This window comes from Somniosus microcephalus, chromosome 13 (genome assembly GCF_052327205.1).
Source record: "Somniosus microcephalus isolate GS21.2 chromosome 13, FLI_Smic_1.0, whole genome shotgun sequence".
NCBI lineage: Eukaryota > Metazoa > Chordata > Chondrichthyes > Squaliformes > Somniosidae > Somniosus > Somniosus microcephalus.
The window spans coordinates 196,240,847-196,264,784 of record NC_140999.1 but is presented as its reverse complement, the minus strand read 5'-3'; the positions used below and the strand labels follow the sequence as shown (position 1 = coordinate 196,264,784).

The following is a 23,938-nucleotide window of genomic DNA, read 5'->3' as shown; positions in this document are numbered from 1 at the left end:
AGGCCAGTTAGTCGTGAAATCAGAAAGCACTTTTTCCACACAAGAGGTAGTGGAAATCTGGAACGCTTTCTCCAAAAGGTTGTGGATTCTGGATCAATTGACTGAGCGACAAGATTTTTGTTGGGTAAGGGTATCAAGGGATATGGAACAAAGGTGGGTAAATAGAGCTGAGGTACAGATCAGCCATGATCTAATTGAGTGGCAGAACAGGCTCAAGGGGTTAAATGGCCTCCTCCTGTTCCTATCTCAATGAAGTCGCAGACCCGCATTACTTAAATACTGTACTTAAAACATTGAATAAAATTGATCATACTTTTTGGAGCACATAGATGTAATCACAACAGCAAAGGTCTGTCTTAGTTAACCAACAGAGTCACTGGCCAATGGGCTGGAGACCATAAAGTCCTTTAAAGTGCAAGTTAGTACTTATTAACTTGTAGTCAGGAGCTTTAATCCTAGTACCTTGCTCCGGCACACCTTCATGAAAGCTCCAATACAAAGCACCAGAGGGCAATGCAAAGAGGATCTGTGCCAGGAATATCCCACATGACAAGTTTCTTAACTCTCATCTTCCAGCCTGGGCATATTGTGAAAGCAGGCACCTCCTCACAGGAACAAAAAAGATCACTAGTTATTTTAAAACTATAGATTCCATTATTTGTAGGATAACCTGTCTCCCAAAATCATTACCTTACTTTCCATCACTGAACAGCAAGAGAGACCAGATTGCTGAATTCCAACTTTGGCAAAATCACATTGCCAGGGACACACAAAGCAGTGAGTCTGTCACGGGTCATGGGTCACAGGTAAAGAGGTGGACCACAAACAAATAGCCCCTATTACAAGTAGCACTGAAAGAAACTACTGCAGTTATAGTCTCAAACACAAACATTAAAAAGAGGAAGAAACCCACCTCGATGGCTGGTCTCCAGGCATTCTTCCACTGAGCAAACAAGATGGAAACTCTTGCATGACCTCAGACACCAACACCGCTCTTTGCCGGGTTGTTAACATTTTATTGAGGCTTTCAACAAGTCAGGTACAGTATTTAGATACAAGAGCAATCATATCAGTAGACGTGGGGATATTGATACAAAATAAATGAGGTATTCAGTACTCAGCATAGTATTGCAACTAAATTTGAAAACAATGTCTTCTAAGGCTTAGATTTAAGACCAGGAAAGAGAGTGAAGGGATTGAAGAGCAGAGGGAATCCATGCCATGATGCCATTAGTTCCCATTCAGTGGAGCTTGGGGAAAACACAATTGGAAGAAGCCTCGTTTGCCACAGGAGCCTTACATTACATACTCTTCAAACCCAATGCCTAGATGCTCCTGCTTTTGGAAGCCAGCTCCAACTAGTGGCCCAGGTCAAATGGGGGTAAAAAAAATATATATATTTTGCTCGGTAGTTTTGGAAATCATTCAGTGGCAGGAGTGTAAAGCAAGCATCTTAAGTTAAGCTACTGAGCAACGGTCATGGTAATACCATTGATCAATTCCCCTTCCTGTTAGGGAACTCATCGTCACACAGCTGGCACGACAGGGCAGGCCACAGGCTTGCTCATGAATGCTGACCAACCATGACCATTAAACAGATATAAAATGGCAAGATAAGTAAAATCTAGGTCGCCCCTCTCCTAACCCTTGCCAGGCAGAAGATTTTACACACTCTCAGTATTCGACCTACTGACTTTGGTTGAGAACAGGCAAAGCATTTCCTTAACTATAGCAGGAAGGTTCAGTGGAAAGCTATTCTGGATGCTGAAGCTGTGGTCAGTGGGTCTGAAGACAACCCATTAGACAACAGAGGCACACATTCTAGAAGATTGGAACAGTGTGGTCTGGAGAGCTGCTGTACAACACAGGCAGGATATACTAATCCATTATTCAGAAATTAAGACATCTAAAATATAAAAGTTATATCAACTTCCATTTATCTGTTTTTTTATTGATAGTTAAATTTTATTCTGTTTCCGACACAATGGAAACAACATTGGAAACAAAAGTTAATAAAACACAGTGCTTGAATCATCACTGAACAGTTTGTACCTAATGCCAGGTTACCGGAAATGCTTGACTGGAAAATAAAAACAGGACTGAATGGAATATTCCATCATAGACAAACTACATTATCATGATACTTTTACTCCCCAGTAAGGTCTGCAGGACCCCCTTAGCATTTGTGGGTGAAGCAATGCCTATTTCACAAGTCGAGGTGGAAACTTTATTTTTGGTGGGGGGTGGGGGTGGGGCAGGAGAAAGAGAAGAGGATAGAAGTCTCACTGTTCAAAATCAAAATGTGGATGGGGGTGTTGTATAACAAAGTCCATTGCCACTTTGCAGTTAGCGTTCAGTAGATGGAACGAGTGCGTCACTGAGGCTGGGAGTGTAAGCATTGCAGACCCACATCAGTCAGATGGAGAGAGGTGAACCAGATACATGAAAAAAAAAACACATTTTGGGCAATATCTCCTGTAAATAATTTTTTCTCCTACGCCAGTTCAAAATGCAATGCCTTTAAAATGGTGTAAGGTTTACGTTCCAGCTTCACATCTTCCATTAAAGGTTTGACACACTTCCCCACCCCCTCCAAAAACAAGGCGCAGTTAGAAACCATCTCTGGCTCTCCCAGCTATTCCTGGGTTTTGTTAGCACACAAGGTAACGAGAACACACAAATCTGTCATGAACACTGAAGCATTGAAGATCTTTGATTAAATGGGTCTGTGTACACGGGCTTGTCTTTCAATGCTGCTATTTGATCCAAATAAAATTGGTACATCAAACTAAAAACGTCTCTCGAAGGGAAACTGCTCTCAACCAGTGACCTGTATATAGTCTGTACACCTATATATAAATTACACAAAAGGTATACCTATAAAAAAAGTAAAACTCAACAAATTAAAAGGATAAATAGAAGAAACTACACACAGTCTAGTTTCACTTTGCACTGCCATTGTGTAACAGAGTGTTCAGTATCTAAGCAGTTCTAAAGTTTTTTTGAATTTTTCTTTTTACTCATTATTCTAGTGGCCTCAGTATAAAACAAAGCCTGCTGAAATGAACAGAGGAACAGAAATATACTTCACAAATTCTTTATACAACACATAACAGTTCTCTAATTTATTGCTATAATTCTCTAAAGAGTCCCTCTGCGTTTTAAATAAAGAGTGTCAAGTATATTTTTTATATTTACAAAAGGTTTGACCTTATGATATGTAGCCCGTCACTTCCCGTTCTCGATTTGTGCTCGTTTTTCAATAATATACAGCTTGCCTTGTGGTATAAACGTAACCTCTCGTTCCACACACAGCTTTAAAGACTACAATTCATTCACCCTGGTCTAGTTCTGCTAATTCACATGTTCCACCCCCACGATTTCTTTACCAGGTACCTAACAGTTGTTTCAATCAGCTTTTGGTCAATTTACCATAAAGAGCAAAAGGAAAGATGATATTATTTGGGGATTGATTTAATTAGAGATTGCAACTCCATGACACTTTAAAAAGTGCTCTTTAGACAGGGATCTGGATCTCAGACAAATGATTTTAAATGAGATTTTTGCTGGGTTCAAGTAAAAGGATTCATCCTGACTTCAGGTTTGACACATCAAAGTGGCCCCCTGTAGTGCGCACATCCGCATCAAATTTTCAAGATTCATTGTTTATTTAAAAAAAACACAAGATGCACTCATCATTACACATCGAGAACTAAAGGGCTCATCGTCTACAAGCAGGAATGGCTTCTATGAATTTTCACTGTTCCTCCTCTTTGCAAAGCTTTTAGTGTTAAGAGTCTTGTAGCAGGAAATGCAAAGTCTGCACAGGGCACTGCGCAGTAAGAGCTATTTTGCTATAAAGAGACTTAACTCCCATCTGTTGGTCTGCTCAAGCCAAACAGGCTACCCTCAAAAGCTATTTGAGCACTATTTCCCTCAGTTAGACTGTATGATCGGGGTTGGGTCTGTCACCATCTTCTGCACCCAATGCCAGACAGTGCCAATAACACGGCCACATTTTGGCATCAATAATGAACCATACTGAAGAATTTTTAGGAACAGGAAAGGGCCATTAGGCCCAAACAAGCCCACTCCAAGAAGTGGTCTTGCACCAGCAGTGCTGTACGTCAACATTTCTAATGGTCTGTGGCAATGGGCCCATCTGGTCTTCCCTTTGGAATTTTCACCAGGAGTTGAAAGCTAAACCAACATGTGCTTGAAGTGCAACGGGCTCTGCTTTTCCAGACTAGACTGGTGTGCACAAGCAACTAAACTGTGCTTCTACCACACTCAAAACACTCCTGATGCAGCACCGTTCAGTGCAATACTACTGGGCAACTAGTAAAAGAGGAAGTCCAATACAAGCAATCGGGTTGTGTTGCTGCTAACAGCAAGAAGATACATGGGGTGGGGGGTGGAGTTACGTGACCCGTGCTTGCGGAAATATCAACGGACGGACGCCAGCGCTAAATACTAGTATTAGACCAGGAACTAGGGCAGTGGGATTCAGAAAATATTATCGTAACATTCGCTCAACAAGGGAAATTCCAATCAACACCATTTATTGGAGATACTGATACAAGAGCATGGTGAAAAGCCAGAATCTTACCCTGTATGGTCATTTGGACAAGGGACCAAACAATGGGAAGTATTCAAAGTATTTGGTATGACACAAAACTAGTGCATACTTCTAAAAGCCAACAGATCCACTTGTATAAGTTAAGCAACCATGGTCAACAAATGAGATAAGATTAAAAGGCTTACATAAATGCAAGGTGGGAAATCCAGCCGACTGGAGAGCTATAAAAAGCAACAAAGCGATAAGAAAGTAACGAGGTGCAAAAAGGGAGTATAAAAAAAACTTGCAAGGGCTATCAAAGCGAAGAAAATTTTTATAAATTTAAGAGTTGTAAAGGGGAATGTGGGTCCATTAAAGTCAGCAAGACTACAATGGACAATAAGGAAATGGCAGACATGATAAATTAGTGCTTTGTATCCCTTTTCACAACGGAGGAAGAGGACAAAGTACCAGCGGTACAAGTGAAAATAAGTCACGGGGAAGAACTTAGTGGATTCAATACAAGTACAAAATTGGTAATGTAGTAAATAAATGGGACTTAAGATAGACAAATCTCCAGGCCCTGATGGCTTTTACTCCAGGATATTGAAAGAAACAGGTGAGGAAATTGCAGATGTGTTAGTCATAATTTTCCAAAGCTCTCTAGATTCAGGAAATGTGCCTTTGGATTGGATAATTGCAAATGTTACTCCATTATTTAAGAAAGGAAGAACAAACCAGGTAACTACAGACCTGTCAGTTTAACATCAGTTGTGGGGAAGTGACTGAAATCTATCAGTGACAGAGCACTTGGACAAGTAAGAGCTGATCAAAGAGAGTCTCTGCATGGATTTGTGAAGAATAGGTCATGTCTCACTAGTCTAGCTGAAAGTTTTGATGAGGTCACCAGCATGCAGGATAGGGCAGTGTCTATGGATGTTGTCTCTATAGACTTCCACAAGGCATTTGATACGGTTCCGCTCAGGCGATTAGCAGCCAAACTAAAAGCACATTGAATTTGAGGTAACCTTGCAACATGGGTTGGTAATTGGTTGGGAGGTAGAAAGAACTTGCATTTCTATAGCGCCTTTCACAATCTCAGGACGTTCCTAAGCACTTTACAGCCAATTAAGTACTTTTTTGAAGTGCATTCACTGTTGTAGGGAAACGCAGCAGCCAAGTTGAGCGCAGCAACATCCCACAAACAGCAATGAGATAATGACCAGATAATCTGTTTTTCTTAAAAAAGTGACGTTGGTTGAGGGATAAATATTGCCCAGGACATTGGGGAGAACTCCCCTGCTCTTCTTCGAATAGTGCCATATGATCTTTTGCGTCCACCTGAAAGGGAAGACGTGGACTCAGTTTAACGTCTCATCCGAAAGACGGCACCTCCAACAGTGTAGCACTCCCTCAGTACTGCACTGAAAAAGAGAGTAGGGATAAAGGAAACATTTTCTGATTGGCAGGTTGTGATAAGTGGTGTTGATCAGGGGTCTGTACTGGGGGCTCAGCATTTAACCATATATATTAATGACTTGGATAAAGGAATATAGAGTTGTTTATTCAAATTTGAAGAGACAGTAAGTTGTGTCAATGGGACATCGACAAACTGGGTGGGAAAAGCTACCTTCTTCTTCTCAGGCAGTCCCTCGGAACCGAGGATGACTTGCTTCCACATATGGAATTCAATATGGGAAAGTGTGAGGTCATCCACTTTAAATCGGAGAAAGACAAATTGGAATATTTTCTTAACTGGAAGACTAGGAGCTGAGGAATTTAGGTATCCATGTACACAAATCACTAAAAGCCAGTCCACAGATACAAAAGGTAATCAAAAAGGCTAAATGGAATGTTGGCCTTTAGCTCAAGGGGGCTGGAATACAAAGAGGAGGAAGCGATGCTTCAGTTGTACAGAGACTTGGTCAGACCACATCAGAGATCGACAGATTCATGTTGGGTAAGGCTATCAAGGGATACGGAGCAAAGGCAGGTAAATGGAGTGGAGGTACAGATCAGCCCTGATCTAATCGAATGGTGGAACAGGCTCGAGGGGCTGAATGGTCTACTCCTGTTCCTGTGTTCATTCACCCCAGCTTCTTTTTTTGGAGGGGGAGAGGGGAATGCGCGAGATTTAAAGACAAAATTGCAAGCAAAGTTAGAATCAACTTCAAGATCCTTTCTTTAAATTATAGTTTTGTTTAGAACTCATATTGATGACCTCATCAGGGAAAACATGGGTTGGAAGAAGATACCAAGAAGCAATGTTCCCGCTAATTTTTTGGGGGGGCGCTGTCCCTTTAACGGGCTGCGCGCGGCCCATTCAAATTTCTGCGCAGGCGCGGTTTTTCCCGTTTAAAAGCCGCTGAGCTGCCTGCGCCGGACCTCCAGGCCGCTGCACAGCTTAATGAGAATATTGCCGAGGAGCCCAGTGATTTGAATCAGAATCCGCAGGCTGTAGAGCCATTAAACCAGCTGCTTCAGAGATGGTCACTATAGCAGTGTTAAATTCAACTTCTCCAATGGTCAGATTCAGTGACTCCACGGTGACAGAGCCCCCAACCCTCCCCCAATGTAGTCGCTGGCATTTGTTGTTTGAACAAGCTTACGGTAGTAACCAGAGAAACAAAAAAAGGAATCAAATCTTTCAGCCATCAGTAACTAATGCTTGCATACCCTCCCCCAGGACTCTCCCCCAGGACCCTCCCCCAGGACTCAGCACACTGCTATCCTACAAGTTTGAAAGGATCTCTTCACTTCTCCAACAACTGACTCTGGTTTCCTGCCCGTTTTTAAAGCTTTCGGCAAATTTAATCTTCAACGAGGGAGGGAGGGCAGGCTACCTGCACCCAGACCTCTACCAAAGTCCCTCTGCCAAGCCAGTAGAAGGTGCAGATCAGCGACCCGACAAGTACATTCTCACCTGAACTTTGCCCTCCTTGCCCAACAAGAGGTCAGAATCCGTGCTCTGCTCCTCCCCTCAAATCAGGAACGGAGTAGAGCGAGGAAATTAATCCTGTGCCCTCCCGCTCTGATGCTGCCACTGTAACATCACTTTAAATGTGCCAGTCAGGGTCATACTGCAATCCAGTACCTCCCTGAAAACAGGGATGGACAGTTCCGACAATAGCTAAACTGTGCACACTACTGCTACAACATTACCTGCTACAGGGTCCCATCCACAGCATCATCAGCGCAGAACTGATACTTCATGCTGCACAGCCCTTACCAGGGGCTGTAAAACATTTCGCTTCACAAACTCTTTAACCTCATGGACAAGATATGCCTCAACTGACCTCAAATTTGTACCAAAAGTATCCTAAAACTGTTAACTAATACAAAGGGAGCCTGTCTCCCGCCACAACCATTCACCAGAGTAAACCAGTATGGTGTCCACCTGCGCTCTCTTGTGAAATATTACACTTCTTTGCTTGATGTAAATTTCCAGCTGTCTGCAGCTAATTTCTGATAACATGATCCAAAACGGGGAAAGGGCAGCTGTAAGGTCAATAACCGACAGACAGTCAGGAGAGCAGCAGGATGCAACAGGGGTACTGGGGGGAGGAGGAGGGTCGGACAATATTGTATCGTCACCTGAATTCTGATGCCTTTAACTCTCCTCCTCCGCTCCCCCCCACTCCCAGAGATGTATTTGTAACATTTCAGTGTCATTTGCGGAACATTTAACTGGCCCACATTTCCCAGGATTCATAGCCATGTCAGATCCACTTCTACTATTATTACTAAATATCCATTGTGGAACCAAGATAGGCGCCTTTGCCTTTTGCAGGGCAATTCAGGGTTAATCGCTGCCTGATATAACAAACCGTGGGCAACTGTGCACAGTGCAGGACTCGGCGGAGTGTTCCGTTTCTTTAAAAAAAGTGATTCTGGTTATTAGAACTCAGTGCAGACGAACAGATGGGACACAGTCTCATTAAACACAGTGCTTCTTTTTGTTAAAAAAAAATCTAATCAATAAAAGTTTTTGGAAATTATTAAACTTTTTAGACTTCATCAAACTGCTGAATATGCCGTGCAAAAATCGAAAACCATTTGCTTGCCTTCAAGACAAAAAAAACAGAAGACAGTCAGAATTTTATAGTTAGTGATTCAGAATAATTATTATATATAATAAAAAAACACATTGACATTCAACAGATGAATAAATAATGCAATAACGAAATATATGACTCAACATTTGGACCTCGGCACAAATCCATAACTTATGTAAGGTTGTAACAGTAAAGAAAATGAAAACCAACACTTGTTTTAAAAAAAACTTCAGTGGACAGTAAACTTTGTGAATACTTCGAGACTTGATATTCCCTTTGGAAATAAACCGCCAACTAAAAGTTTCATTGCCAAGCTCAGTCGGGACCTGGTGGAACGCCTGGCTCCAGGGGACTTTGCTTGGCTTAACTGAAGCTAGCGTGTCCACCTGCTGTGTTTGTCTGCTGGTATTGTCAAAGAGGTTAAGGGGAAAGGAAGGGAAGGGCAAGGGTAAGGGAGCTGAGAGAGTTAAAAACTCATTCAATACACGCTGCCATTGTGATATCATTTCTTTACAGGATCTCCCTATCTGTTGATCAGCCGCAATTACACTGCAATCTGGCATCTTCGTAGCAAAAAGTGTGGGTTAGGGTGGGGAGAAGAGAAGGGCATTTTATTAAGTAATGACTAACGCAGTGCATGCTGCCACTGCAATGTTACTTTGTACAGTCTCCCAGCCAAGCTAATGGGCTGCACTCACACTGCCACCCACCTGGGAACAAGGGACCAACTAGTAGTGAACTGGGGAAGGACCTGGATTCAGAATGAGTCATTAAGCAAATTGTTCCTTGATGACCCTCTTTTTTAAAAAAAATGTTTAAAAAAAACAATTTATCGATACAATTCACTAAGTTTTAACTAAGCTAAAGGCTAAAAGAATGGCAGAAAAGTATTTCTGGGGATTATAATTTTGTGTCCCCCCCACCCCTCATAAAACAAACAATTAAAATCCCCCAAAATTAAGTGTTATACAGCAACAGGAAAAGCTCATCTTCCACTCTCACACCTACTGTGTATTTAACTTTATAATTACACAAAATTACTAAAGTAGGAATCAGAATCTTCTCCCCTCTTGCTACAGGGAAACCAGTGTCCCAATGCCTCACTGTGGGAGCAGGCATCACATATTCTGTGAAGCTAAGGCTTTGAATTCTAAAACGCTGTCTTGCAGATTTGGAAGGACCAAAATTAATTAGTACAGGAAACTTTGGTTTATCCGGAGGTTAACTGTCTGGAATGCTCGAGCCACCGGCAAAAATCAGGAGCCGTTTAGTTAGGTTTTTTTTCTTTTTGTTGCTTTTTTTCCCCCACCAGTCAGGCTCTGCAAGGTCTCGCTGAAGCTGTTGCTAAGCTACAGAGACGCTTGCAAGGTACGGCCGACTGTTTAGAAGCTGTTGCTAAGCAACAGGGTTTGTTGCCAGATACGGAGCTCAAAATCTCCGTATGTTTCAACATTAGCACTGGTTTGTCCGGCAGTTTTGATGGGACGGCAACAGCTCGGTCCCGTCGGTGCCGGATAGCACAAAGTTTCCTGTGCAGATTATTTTGGGGGATGGTGGAGGGCAGGGGTGTGGGAGGAAAGTGAGATGGAAACCTGCAGCAGGTGTAGTCAGCCAACACAGGTTGGCTGGCACACTGGTGGGATGAGCAGATACAGGGACAGAATTGGTATTGATTCTGGCTGTTGACAGGAGACAAATGCAAAGCAAGCTGCCATTATCTGGCAACCATCTCAAATCAGTTTCATAACTGGTGATCTTCAACCGATACTAGTTAAAACCAACTAACCTGATCTGTAAGTGGAGTTCCACAGCGTCAGTTCATCTTTGCATATCAGGACTAGTATTTACATCAGCTTGTCTCAAAATAACAATATCAGGGTGCCTCACAGGGTTACTGACTCTTACTAGATATTGGACCATACGTGTGGCATGATGAGGGTGCCAGTGATAGAACACAAATCCCTTCAGTCTAAGGAGATGAGCTTGGCCACTGGCTCCCCAATTCAGAGGTACAACAAAAAATGTACAGAATTTTTCTAAAACCTTTCCACTCATTGCATCTTTTAAAAGGCTAATTTGCAAAATATTCAAGGGGATTAATCCTGAAGAGGCGTCATTGGAATTTTTATTTCCCCCCCACCCCTGCCCCAATATCAAACGCTTCAATTTGTTCTAATATAGTAAGAGAAAGTGGAACAGCTATCGTGTGAAATACGCACTCCTATTAGAGTTTATTAGACCGTGACACACTGCATCCCCTAACAACGCACTCACCAACAGGCTACTGGTACTGTGTAAAGGCAGGACAAGCACATAAACCCTCTCCCTCTCACCAGCCAGGGAGGGTTAAGCTGGCAGAATCCCTCCCCGCCCCTCCCGTGACCAGTGTTTCACAAAAAAATGGGAGGTGAAATACTGACGAAACTAGAGCAAGAGGCATTGAATAAAATGTCGACGACCCCCTTGTGTGATATATTTGGATGGTGTACGGAGAATCAGCTCATTTTTCCCTCCCCACCTCTCCCCCTCCCCAAAGATCGGCCAACCATAATCTCCATGCCAACAATCGAAGCATAGTTCATGCCATGGAGATTGTGGCTACCCAATTAAAAACATACCATTAAAACAAATTCGCAGGATGAGTTTAACACAACTGCTTTACGTTCCTAGGCTGCACATAGCGGTGGGGGGGGGGGGGGGGTGTGGAGGGAAGAGACCAGGCAGGAGAGAAAGGGTCATAAACATGGTTTAAATTTTGAAATCAAGAAAACCTAGAGTTGACCTAAAAGCAAATACAAATTCTACTCAGCATTCTGGGTACCCTCTACAGAGTTTTTTTCAGTCTCCTGCCCAGAAGTGTCCGGCACGGCAGTGGAGTCTGTCGATTTCCCCGTGCTCTCCTCAGCAGTCATTTGCTGTGGGCTGGGTTCAGTCCCATCGTTTGCAGTCTCCTCCTTTACTTTCTTCCTCTTCTTCTTTGGGCTCTCGGTGCTCTCCGCCTCAGAGTGTCCGGCTTGTGCGAAGCCAGGCATTGCCATGCCGATGCCATGTGGAAGAAACATGGATGGGTAAATTAATCCGGCGGGAATGCCCTGCAGCAGGAATGGGTTGAAGGACAACGGATTGCTGGTGGTGACTCGGACTTCACCAGAGTCGGGGAAAGATGAACTTGGGCCAGGCTTATCTCCGGATGAAGAACCTTCCTCGTGTTTCATCGACTCTGCAGCACTACCCTTCTGTTCGCTGCCTTTATCCTCTTTCGAAGAAGCGCTCATTGTCAAGGTACACGTACTCGAAGTGCTGGTACTTGACACCACTGATGGGCTGTTCAACAATCCCCCAACGCCAAACACATGCGACATCCCAGCCACCCCGGGGAGCATCATGGGCAACATGTTCAGGCTGCTCTTGCCGTCCTCTCCGGAAGGGATGGCGGCGAAGCCAGCTGGGAATCCCATCAGCCCGGCTAACTGAAGGTTGTGAATATTTCGAAGGTTCTGCAGGCTCACCAGGTCCATCCCGGCGATCAGCCCGTTCATGAACATTGGTCCCATTGCCGAGGCGGTCTCAGTCAGAACTCCGCCGGCCTTGGCCATTTCGCTCCTCGGTCTCCTCCCTCTCTTTCTGCCGCCGACCTCTTTCACCACGGGCTCAGTCAGGATGCGGCTGAACTTACTCTCTGGCAGAAAGCCCTGAAGACACAAAATAAAAAGCCATTTAAGGAAATGCAACAGCATCTCATAACCTTAGGCAGTGACATGCCTCAATCCTCAGCAGTGCAAAACCAAAAGTCCCACCCTAGGTTAACGGTAATTTTCTTCCCGTTAAGGCTGAGATTGTTAGATGTTTCTTGGGTAAGGGTATCGAGGGGCATGGAGCAAAGGCAGGTAAATGGAGCTGAGGTACAGATCAGCCCTGATCAAATTAAAACGGCGGAGCAAGCTCGAGGGACCGAATGGCCTCCTCCTGTTCCCTTCTGGCTGGGGCTGGCCTGTGCTGGGGTACATTTCCTTCCACAGGGCTGCCGGTCCGGTAGTAGCTTGCCGAAGTGGGCATCCGTTACATTTGAGCTCAGGCAGGGAGTGTAGGCTGGCTATTCAATTCAACCATACAGCATATCACAGCCAAGCCTAATCCTGTCATCACCAGACAGCCCTGGACACGCACTTTCTGGGATTAAACATAGAAGATAGGAGCAGGAGTAGGCCATTCGACCCCTCGAGCCTGTTCCGCCATTTAATGAGATCATGGCTGATCATCCAAATTCAGTACCCAGTCCCTGCTTTCTCCCCATATCCCTTGATCCCTTTAGCCTTAAGAAATATATCCAACTCCTTCTTGAATATATTTAATGAATTGGCCTCAACTGCCTTCTGTGGTAGAGAATTCCACAGGTTCACCACTCTCTGGGTGAAGAAATTCCTCCTCATCTCTGTCCTAAATGGCTTACCCCTTATCCTTAGACTGTGACCCCTGGTTCTAGACTCCCCGACCATCGGGAACATCTAGTTTGTCTAGTCCTGTTAGAATTTTATACGTTTCAATGAGATCCCCTCTCATTCTTCTAAACTCTAGCGAATACAAGCCCAATGGACCCAATCTCTCTTCATACGTCATTCATGCCATCCCAGGTATCAGTCTGGTGAATCTTCGCTGCACTCCCTCCATGGCAAGAACATCCTTCCTCAGATAAGGCGACCAAAACTGCACACAATACTCAACGTGTGGTCTCACCAAGGCCCTGTACAACTGCAGCAAGACATCCTTGCTCCTGTACTCGAATCCTCTCGCTATGAAGGCCAACATACCATTTGCCTTCTTAACCGCCTGCTGCACCTGCATGCTTACCTTCAGCGACTGGTGCACAAGGACACCCAGGTCTCGTTGCACTTCCCCTTTTCCCAATCTATTGCCGTTCAGATAATAATCTGTCTTCCTGTTTTTGCCACCGAAGTGGATAACCTCACATTTATCCACATTATACTGCATCTGCCCAATCACCCAACCTGTCCAAATCATACTGGAGTTTCTCGGCATCCTCCTCACAGCACACACGCCCACCCAGCTTTGTGTCGTCTGCAAACTTGGAGATATTACATCTAGTTCCCTCGTCTAGATCATTTATATATATTGTGAATAGCTGGCGTCCTAGGACCGATCCCTGCGGTACCCCACTAGTCACTGCCTGCCACTCGGAAAAAGATCCGTTTATTCCAACTCTTTGCTTCCTGTCTGCCAACCAGTTCTCTATCCAAGACAGTACCTTACCCCCAATCCCATGTGCTTTAACTTTGCACACTAATCTCTTATGCGGGACCTTATTGAAAGCCTTCTGAAAGTCCAAATACACCACATCCACTGGTTCTCCCTTATCTATTCTACCAGTTACATCCTCAAAAATTTCCAGTAGATTAGTCAAGCATGATTTACCTTTTGTAAATCCATGTTGACTTTGTCCGATCCTGTCACTGTTTTCCAAGTGCTCTGTTATTACATCTTTTATAATGGACTCTAGCATTTTCCCCACTACCGATGTCAGGCTTACCGGTCTATAATTCCCCGTTTTCTCCCTACCACCTTTTTTGAATAGTGGGGTTACATTAGCTACCCTCCAATCCATGGGAACTGTTCCAGAGTCTATAGAATTTTGGAAGATGATCAACAATGCATCTACTATTTCTAGGGCCACTTCCTTAAGTACCCTAGGATGTAGATTATCAGGCCCTGGGGATTTATCGGCCTTCAATCCCATCAATTTCCCTAACACCATTTCCCTACAAATACTGATTTCTTTCAATTCCTCCCTCTCATTAGACCCTATGTTTCCCAACATCTCTGGGAGGTTATTTGTGTCCTCCTTTGTGAAGACAGAACCAAAGTATGTATTTAATTGGCTCTGCCATTTCTTTGTTCCCCATTATAAATTCCCCTGATTCTGACTGCAAGGAACCTACGCTTGACTTCGCCAATCTTTTTCTCTTCACATATCTATAGAAGCTTTTATAGTCAGTTTTTATGTTCCCTGCAAGCTTACTCTCAATCTATTTTCCCCCTCTTAATTAATCCCTTTGTCCTCCTTTGCTGAATCCTAAACTGCTCCCAATCTTCAGGTTTGCTGCTTTTTCTGGCCAAATTATATGTCCTCTCCTTGGATCTTATGCTATCCCTAATTTCCCTTGTTAACCACGGTTGAGTCACCTTTTTTGTTTTATTTTTATGCCAAACAGGATTCATTGGCTTGAGCTCTGGGACTGGGCTCACTGGCTCGAGCTCTGGGACTGGGCTCACTGGCTCGAGCTCTGGGATTGGGCTCACTGGCTCGAGCTCTGGGATTGGGCTCACTGGCTCGAGCTCTGGGATTGGGCTCACTGGCTCGAGCTCTGGGATTGGGCTCACTGGCTCGAGCTCTGGGATTGGGCTCACTGGCTCGAGCTCTGGGATTGGGCTCACTGGCTCGAGCTCTGGGATTGGGCTCACTGGCTCGAGCTCTGGGATTGGGCTCACTGGCTCGAGCTCTGGGATTGGGCTCACTGGCTCGAGCTCTGGGATTGGGCTCACTGGCTCGAGCTCTGGGATTGGGCTCACTGGCTCGAGCTCTGGGATTGGGCTCACTGGCTCGAGCTCTGGGATTGGGCTCACTGGCTCGAGCTCTGGGATTGGGCTCACTGGCTCGAGCTCTGGGATTGGGCTCACTGGCTCGAGCTCTGGGATTGGGCTCACTGGCTCGAGCTCTGGGATTGGGCTCACTGGCTCGAGCTCTGGGATTGGGCTCACTGGCTCGAGCTCTGGGATTGGGCTCACTGGCTCGAGCTTTTGGCCCATATCCCTTAATACCTTTGATTATCAATCTATCAATCTCCGATTTAAAATTAACAATTGATCTAGCATCAATTGCCGTTTGCGGAAGAGAGTTCCAAACTTCTACCACCCTGTGTGTGTAGAAGTGTTCCCAATTTCACTCCTGAAAGGTCTGGCTCTAATTTTTAGACTAGTGTCCTTAATATGACTGTCAACTTCGCACAGAGTCAAGTCTGGAACCTTGCTGCTCTTAATATTTCGGTATTATGCCTTGAAAACTGTCCAAGCTTTTAACACCCAGCTACATAAAAAAACAAATGGGTGAGTGTGTGCCCCTCCCCCCACCATCTGGACCCAGGAGTTATTTTACAGAGTGCGAGTACTTACCGAATGCTTCACAATTTCTGCCCACTCTGGTGCAACAGCATACTCTGGGTTTGCGTCCAGCCATCTTGCCAGCTCCTTTATCAGCGGTGCCATCGCTCCCCCTAGCTGAAGATCCAGAATAGAACAAACAGCTTTTAAGAAAGAACTTGTACTTGCATAACCCCCCTCACCTTGTCCCAAAGCGCTTTACAGCTGATTAATTACTTCTGAAGCACCGTCATTGTCCTTATGTAGGCAATTTGCAATTTGTGCAGAGCACGATCCCACAAACATCAAATGAGATAAATGGCCAGCGAACCTGATTTTTTTTTTAGTGCTGTTGGTTGAGGGGTATTGGCCAGGACACAGAGGAGAACGCTCCTGCTCTTCTTCGAAATAGCCGTGCGATCCTTTACATTGACCTGAACAGGCATTTTGGATACAAAGGGCATCACATCCCTCCGATATAAATATTGGCCAGGACACCAAGAGAATTCCCCTGCTCTTCTTTGAATAGTGCCATGGAATCTTTTACATTTCATCTGAAAGACGGCACCTCCCACAGTGCAGCACTCCCTCAGTTAGTACTGCACTGAAGCGTCAGCCTGGATTAGGTGCTGAAAGCCGGAACTGACGCGATAGTGCCACCCTTCGGAATATGGCCGTCTGACAGAGCTGTAGCGGGTACCCAGAAAGAGAAAGCGTCTTATTCAAATAACGTGAATTCAGCTAACATTTTCATTATGGTTTCAAGTTTTGTTGAAAGGTCGAGAAGCTGTTCCCATCCTTCAGCACCTTTTTCTGCCGAGGAGACACACAGTCGGACAGCCATGCTCCCAGAGCTCCAGTGCCCACTGGGAAGCAGCCAGGCAGGACCACATCGTCCATCCGAGGGACGTGCTGAGCCCTCCACAGCTCACTGTAGCTTTGGCATGGAGCCAAACAAGGGGAGCAACACACCTGCACTGTGGCATCAAGTGCTCATGCTCCAACACCTGCCCCAGTGAGGACCACAGCTTTAAATTACAGAACCAACTCGATCACGCTGAGTTAATTCTCATTTTACATCCCTTTATAACCACTCAAATGGGTGAATCCTTTCGAATGACACCCCCAGCTCCACACACTATCTTACCTTTCTACCACTTCCCTTATGGACGACAGGAACCCTCTCCTCCCCAGTCAGTGTGTTGATGTCCAGTTTGCTGGGATCCTTGCAGCGATGCCTCCTCTGTTTGGGCCGCTCTGAAAGCCCGTGTAAAATTGCCGTACAATTCTGCCACAGAAACAGAACAGTGAGATAATCCAGCCTTGCGTTGGGCAGGGAGGGAAAGGAAGAGATGGGTGGGAAAGAGGTAGAAAACATCACGTAGCTTTTAACAAAACACCTATGCGACATGTTGAGGTGCACCACACCCATTCATTTCTGCACATGCAAACTATCACACAAGTAAATAAAGTCTCGGAAATGAATCCTGTTAGTCTCTGCTCTATTTTACGTCCCTCCCTTTGCAACACCCTCAGTGGCAGAGTTTCAACCAGAATGTCCCGGCACTCAGTCTCCTCCTAAATGTCTGGTTTGCTACCTCTCTCACCTCCTTCAAAACCCTCCTCAGAACATACCTCTGACCACTACCTTCAGTCAGTGGCCTCATTTCCTGGTTGATGTCCACTGCTGCCCCTACAAAGTGCCTTGGCGCGTTTTGTTACATGAAGGAGCTGTAGAAAAGGGCGATTTGTTATTTCTCTCCGATTTCCCCTGCCTTCCTGTCCAAAGATGCTGACAGTATACTTACAGGAGCCAGGTTGGACACATCCATGGTGTACGTGGGGTGCTGCCTCAGCCACTCGATCAGACTCTTGTTTTTCTGCTCTTCCTCTGTCGGCAGTCGCTGTTTACCCTGGGGGAGTTTAATCATCATGCTGGACATGCTGTCGGCAGAGCGGGCTGCCCCAGAGAAAAGCTGCTTCGACAGTTCCGCCTCCTTCATTAAAAAGAAAATCCCACATCACAGAATCATACAGCACAGGAGGCCATTCGGCCCATCGTACGGCACAGGAGGCCATTCATCCCATCATACAGCACAGGAGGCCATTCATCCCATCATACAGCACAGGAGGCCATTCATCCCATCACACGGCACAGGAGGCCATTCGGCCCATCGTACAGCACAGGAGGCCATTCGGCCCATCGTACAGCACAGGAGGCCATTCGGCCCATCGTACAGCACAGGAGGCCATTCATCCCATCGTACAGCACAGGAGGCCATTCATCCCATCGTACGGCACAGGAGGCCATTCATCCCATCGTACGGCACAGGAGGCCATTCATCCCATCGTACAGCACAGGAGGCCATTCATCCCATCACACGGCACAGGAGGCCATTCGGCCCATCGTACAGCACAGGAGGCCATTCATCCCATCACACGGCACAGGAGGCCATTCATCCCATCGTACAGCACAGGAGGCCATTCGGCCCATCGTACAGCACAGGAGGCCATTCGGCCCATCGTACAGCACAGGAGGCCATTCATCCCATCGTACAGCACAGGAGGCCATTCATCCCATCGTACGGCACAGGAGGCCATTCATCCCATCGTACGGCACAGGAGGCCATTCATCCCATCGTACAGCACAGGAGGCCATTCATCCCATCACACGGCACAGGAGGCCATTCGGCCCATCGTACAGCACAGGAGGCCATTCATCCCATCACACGGCACAGGAGGCCATTCATCCCATCGTACAGCACAGGAGGCCATTCGGCCCATCGTACAGCACAGGAGGTCATTCATCCCATCATACAGCACAGGAGGCCAGTCATCCTATCGTACAGCACAGGAGGCCATTCATCTCATCGTACAGCACAGGAGGCCATTCAGCCCATCATACAGCACAGGAGGCCATTCAGTCCATCGTACGGCACAGGAGGCCATTCGGCCCATCGTACGGCACAGGAGGCCATTCGGCCCATCGTACAGCACAAGAGGCCATTCATCCCATCATACAGCACAGGAGGCCATTCGGCCCATCGTACGGCACAGGAGGCCATTCGGCCCATCATACAGCACAGGAGGCCATTCGGCCCATCATACAGCACAGGAGGCCATTCGGCCCATCGTACAGCACAGGAGGCCATTCATCCCATCATACAGCACAGGAGGCCATTCAGCCCATCGTACGGCACAGGAGGCCATTCATCCCATCATACAGCACAGGAGGCCAATCATCCCATCATACGGCACAGAAGGCCATTCATCCCATCATACAGCACAGGAGGCCATTCGGCCCATCGTACAGCACAGGCGGCCATTCGGCCCATCGTACAGCACAGGCGGCCATTCGGCCTATCGTGCGGCACAGGAGGCCATGCGGCACATCATACAGCACAGGAGGCCATTCGGCCCATCGTACAGCACAGGCGGCCATTCGGCCTATCGTGCGGCACAGGAGGCGGCCATTTGGCCCATCAGGCCTGTGCTGGCTCTTTGAAAGAGCTCTCCAGTTAGTCCCATTCCCCTGCCCTTTCCCGATAGCCCTGCAAATGTTCCCGCTTCAAGTTCATTCCTTAATGATTTAAACCATTTGTTGAAGGCGGAAGGGCCCAATTAGAGGAAGATACTACGGGGGAATCCAAAACTAGGGATCATAAATAAGTAAAGCCAATAGGGAATTCTGGAAAGGCGGAGCGAGGCGAGAGCGGACCCTATTGTGATGGCGCCGATGAAGATGGCTGCCGTCCTTGCGGGCTCCGTGCGTACCAGCAGCTAAGTGTCCTTTGCTGCTTGGTGCGCTCGGCTCGTTAAGGAAAAAGCATTTCACTGACTGGATTTCACTTGTTGTATTTGGTTGTGTGACAAATAAAATAAAATTGAAATTGAAAAAATTGAATTGAGGAGAAACTTCTTTACCCAGAGAGTGGTGAGAATGTGGAACTCGCTACCACAGGGAGTGGTCGAGGCGAATAGCAGAGATACATTTAAGGGGAAGCTGGATAAACACACGAGGGAGAAAGGAATAGAAGGATATGGTGATAGGGTGAGGTGAAGAGGGTGGGAGGAGGCTCGTGTAGAGCATAAACACCGGCACGGACCTGATGGGCTGAATGGCCTGTTTCTGCGCTGTCGATTCTATATAATTCTAAGTATTTATCCAATTACCTTTTGAAAGTTATTATTGAATCTGTTTCCACCGCCCTGTTCTATCAAACACACTGCCTCAAGGCCTCTGATTTACCATCCATCACCGACCATGTTTCTGAACTCTGGAATACTCTTCCTAAACCCTTTCCCACCTTGCTCCTGCTCAAAACCTACCGCTCTCCATGCTTTTGATTGCCTTACCTATAGCTTCCTGCTCAGTGTGTACCATTCGCCCCCTAAAGTGCCTCGGGCCATCAGTTACAAGAAAGCACTTTATAAAAAGGGAAGCTGTTCTGTGGTGAAGTTCTGGTAACTACACGTCTGTCACTGATGCTGCGATGAATTAGTGATGAATTAAGATTAACACAGGAAGCGCATGCTCAGATTTAAACATAAATTGGCTTGCATGGTATCTCCTACAGTGTATTGGGAGAAGATATGCATGCCTAGTGACAATACAAACACACTAATAACATAGAAGTACAAGAAACAGGCTGTTCAGCCCAACCAGTCCATGTTGGTGTTTATGCCCCATAGGACCAGCATCCTAATCCTCTGTGCCCGCCCTGTTCCCATATCGCTTTATTTCCCTTTCCTTTAACCACCCACCTAACCTAGTCTCAAATATTGACATGGTCAATGCTTCAATCACTAACCCACATTCCACAGCCACACAACCCTCGGTGTAAAAACGTTTCTCCTGTTCTCGGTCTTAAATTTCTTACATTTAATCTTGTATCCATGTCCTCTTGTACTAGAACCTCAATCTCTAGAAATAGCCTGTTTCCATCTACTCTGTACCGTCCCTTCATAATTTTAAACATCTCTATCAGCCTTTCCACCATCTACAAGGCACAAGTAAGGAGTGTGATGGAATACTCGCCACTTGCCTGGATGAGTGCAGCTCCAACAACACTCAAGAAGCTCGACACCATCCAGGATAAAGCAGCCCGCTTGATTGGCACCCCATCCACCACCTTAAACATTCACTCCCTCCACCACCGGCGCACTGTGGCTGCAGTGTGTATCATCTACAAGATGCACTGCAGCAACTCGCCAAGGCTTCTTCGGCAGCACCTCCCAAACCCACGACCTCTTCCACCTAGAAGGACAAGGGCAGCAGGTGCATGGGAACATCACCACCTCCAAATCACACACCATCGCTGGGTCAAAATCCTGGAACTCCCTCCCTAACAGCACTGTGGGAGTAACCTTCACCACACCGACTGCAGTGGTTCAAGAAGGCGGCTCCCCACCACCTTCTCGGGGGTAATTAGGGATGGCCAATAAATGCTGGCATTGCCAGCGACGCCCACATCCCAGGAACGAAAAAAAAAATCACCCTGTAATCTCTGTTCTGACAAAAAAAAATCCCAATAAAATGGTACTGGGAAAATCTATTTCAGAACTCTACACAATCAGCAGCCAGTCCTAGGGCGAGCCCGTCACTCACATACAACCTCAAGGGAAGCAGAGGTTCGAGTCTTTGAGATGTAGAAGGTGCTGCATCTCTGCCACCAGAGGGATCTTCTACACACCTTACCGAGGGAAGGACTTAAACAGGAAATACAGCGGGGAGGGGAGGGGTGGGGCAGTCGCCCCATTACCAAGGCAGAACAATCATCTGGAATTTATTCAGATCACAGTTTCTATCCCCTCCAATTATAGGTTCTGGTTCTGAATTGTTTCAAGGGGTTTAAGGTTCTTACTCCAACGGCACATCTCAAACACATCATCCAAACTCAACATGAATTCAGAGAGTGGGAAGGCAAACCAGACAGTGCTCGACACAATCACAGGCTGCAGACTGCAAGAGCATTCCATTTCCTTGTGCCATCGGCTCTGCCTTACCGACCACGCCACATCACTCTTGCCTACGTACCAGGTGCTCTGGTTTTTTCTCCTTCATGAAGAGGATGTCCACTCCTTCGACATTCTTTCTTCGCCCTCTCCTCCTCCTTGACATGTCATCCCCTCTAAAGGCGCCGTTGATCACCTGTCCCGTGACTGGATGGACGAGGCCTGCCTGCAGGATCCCGGCCATGTCTGCCCTGAAAGCAGTCGAGGGGTCCAGCGATCCCAGCTTTGGCGTGCTTGTATTGATAATGACCGGCACTGAACCAGATGCCTCCTCCGACGCCTTCGAGAGGTCCATGGCAGTCTCTTGCCACCCATTCAAAATGATAGGAGGGCGAGTGAGAGATGGGACAACCTCCTCCAGGCTCTTCCTCTTCGCGCCTCGGTCTGTCTCAAACTCGTATTTCCGCCTCCTTCTCCTTTGATCCCTCGGGAACGTTAATGCGAGTAAGCTCTCCTGCTTACCAAACAGAATTGCATTGTGTCAGCAACACTTGTGACAAACTTACTGGGAGAATAAAACACACACAGGAGTTGTACACAAACCAGAGCCGAGGGATGAAAATCACTTCATGGTGGGGTACCTACATAGTCTAGAAGAGGTGCCCAAACTTTACTTTTTGTGTCCCCCCTTCCAGATCTACCAGCTGCCCGCGTACCCCTACCAGCACACAAGCTTTAGACGGGACAGTTGCTGGGCAACTGAAACCACGCTGTAGTGTCTGGTGATTGGACCGAGAAATCTGTACGTCATTGACTCTGTGCTCTCATTGGTACATCATGAAGTAAATTAACTACTTTATTTAACAAATTCCCAGAGTGTTTTAAAGCTTCATCTGAGTAGCCTATTATAAAAATGTAATAAATAAATTAGTAAATAAATAAAATCCCCCATTAGACGATTTCTCCCACGAAGCCTCGGAGATGTGTCGTGTGCTAGTTTGGGAACCCCTGATCTAGAACAAGGGATACAGCAGTCAGATGTGGGCCGGGGGAGCGAGGTGTAGCCCACCTCCCATTTAACCTCGGTCTCCATTCATGGCCTGCCTAGCTGTGGGACGCTGACACGACTGGGTCTCCGTGCAGCTGTTCCGACTCCTTTTGTTGCTCTCCATCAAAGGCGGCAGTGGAATGGAATCAGAGGCCATGGAATCCCAGCTTCCAAGTTGGTGTGGTTCAGTGAACTTACCCAGGCTTAGATACAATCAGGGAATCAGTGCTTCGGGTTTGGAGTGCAGACTTGGCCACTCGCACTCATTTGCAGTGACACTCCTCTTTGCTTTTGAGAAATGTACTGGAACGTATTTGGTGTGTGTCGCTTCCAACAAACAGCTCCACGTGCTTAAATGGGTTCGCAATCGATCCACACCCAAAACTGCCCTCAATCTGGCAGTCCTGCTCCAACAACTCGCACTCAGGCAGCACCTTTAACATCAAAATAAAACCTCCCAGGCACTTCTCCAATGGAAAAGGGTAGAAGTCTGGGCACCAAGCAATGGAGGGAGAATCTAGGACAGGTGGCCAAAAGTTTGGTCGAGGACATGCTTATCCAGAGGGTGTTTTATAGGAGGGGAGAGGTTTAGGGAGAGTGTTCTAGAAAGAGGGGCCAAGGCTCCACTACCAATGGGGAGAGGCAAAGGGGATGAACAAAAAGGCAAAGTCAGATGGGCGCGGGGGAGGTTTAATACCAGAGGAGGTTCAGAGATAGAATGGGCTGGGCCTAGGACGTGGAGGGATTTGAAGATGAGGATTCTAAATTTAATATGATGTGTAGTCAACTTTGTCAAGGAGGACAGCGATGTTATTGTCCGATCAAACGGCTAGGAGGGGAATTCAATCAGTGGTAGCAGAACATTGTTTATGACAGGGCTGAAAACTATGGTTCCAGTCTTCCTGATGGTCAGTTGGAGGAAAATACAAATCACCCATGACGAAGTCAGACAGGCAGACTTACAGTACGCAGATGGCCAAGTGGTGTAGAGAGAGAGCTGGGTGTCATCAGCATTAACGGAAACTGTGCCCGCGGGTGATGTCACCGATGGGCAGCAGATCAATGAAGAGGAGAAGGGGGGTGAAGGACACATCCTTGTTGGTTGCTGGGGGCGGGAATAACTCCAGAGGTGATAATATGGAGCGGGATGAGAAACAGTTGCTGAAATTG

The 23,938-nt window shown here is 46.5% G+C and overlaps 1 protein-coding gene across 1 annotated transcript in view; it reads right to left on the bottom strand.

The window, feature by feature from the left end:
- Positions 1 to 1,930: 1,930 nt before the first annotated feature.
- The window catches only part of LOC147108950 (ATP-dependent chromatin remodeler CHD6-like), a 60,271-nt gene continuing 38,263 nt past the window's right edge, over positions 1,931 to 23,938 (bottom strand). Inside the window, exons 16-20 of the mRNA XM_086005937.1 lie at positions 21,803 to 22,234; positions 17,574 to 17,762; positions 16,913 to 17,053; positions 15,799 to 15,903; positions 1,931 to 12,305 (exon numbers count right to left, since the gene is read on the bottom strand). Coding sequence (XP_085862063.1) covers positions 11,415 to 12,305; positions 15,799 to 15,903; positions 16,913 to 17,053; positions 17,574 to 17,762; positions 21,803 to 22,234 — 1,758 coding nt within the window. The 3' untranslated portion in view covers positions 1,931 to 11,414. The remainder of the gene's footprint in view (positions 12,306 to 15,798; positions 15,904 to 16,912; positions 17,054 to 17,573; positions 17,763 to 21,802; positions 22,235 to 23,938) is intronic.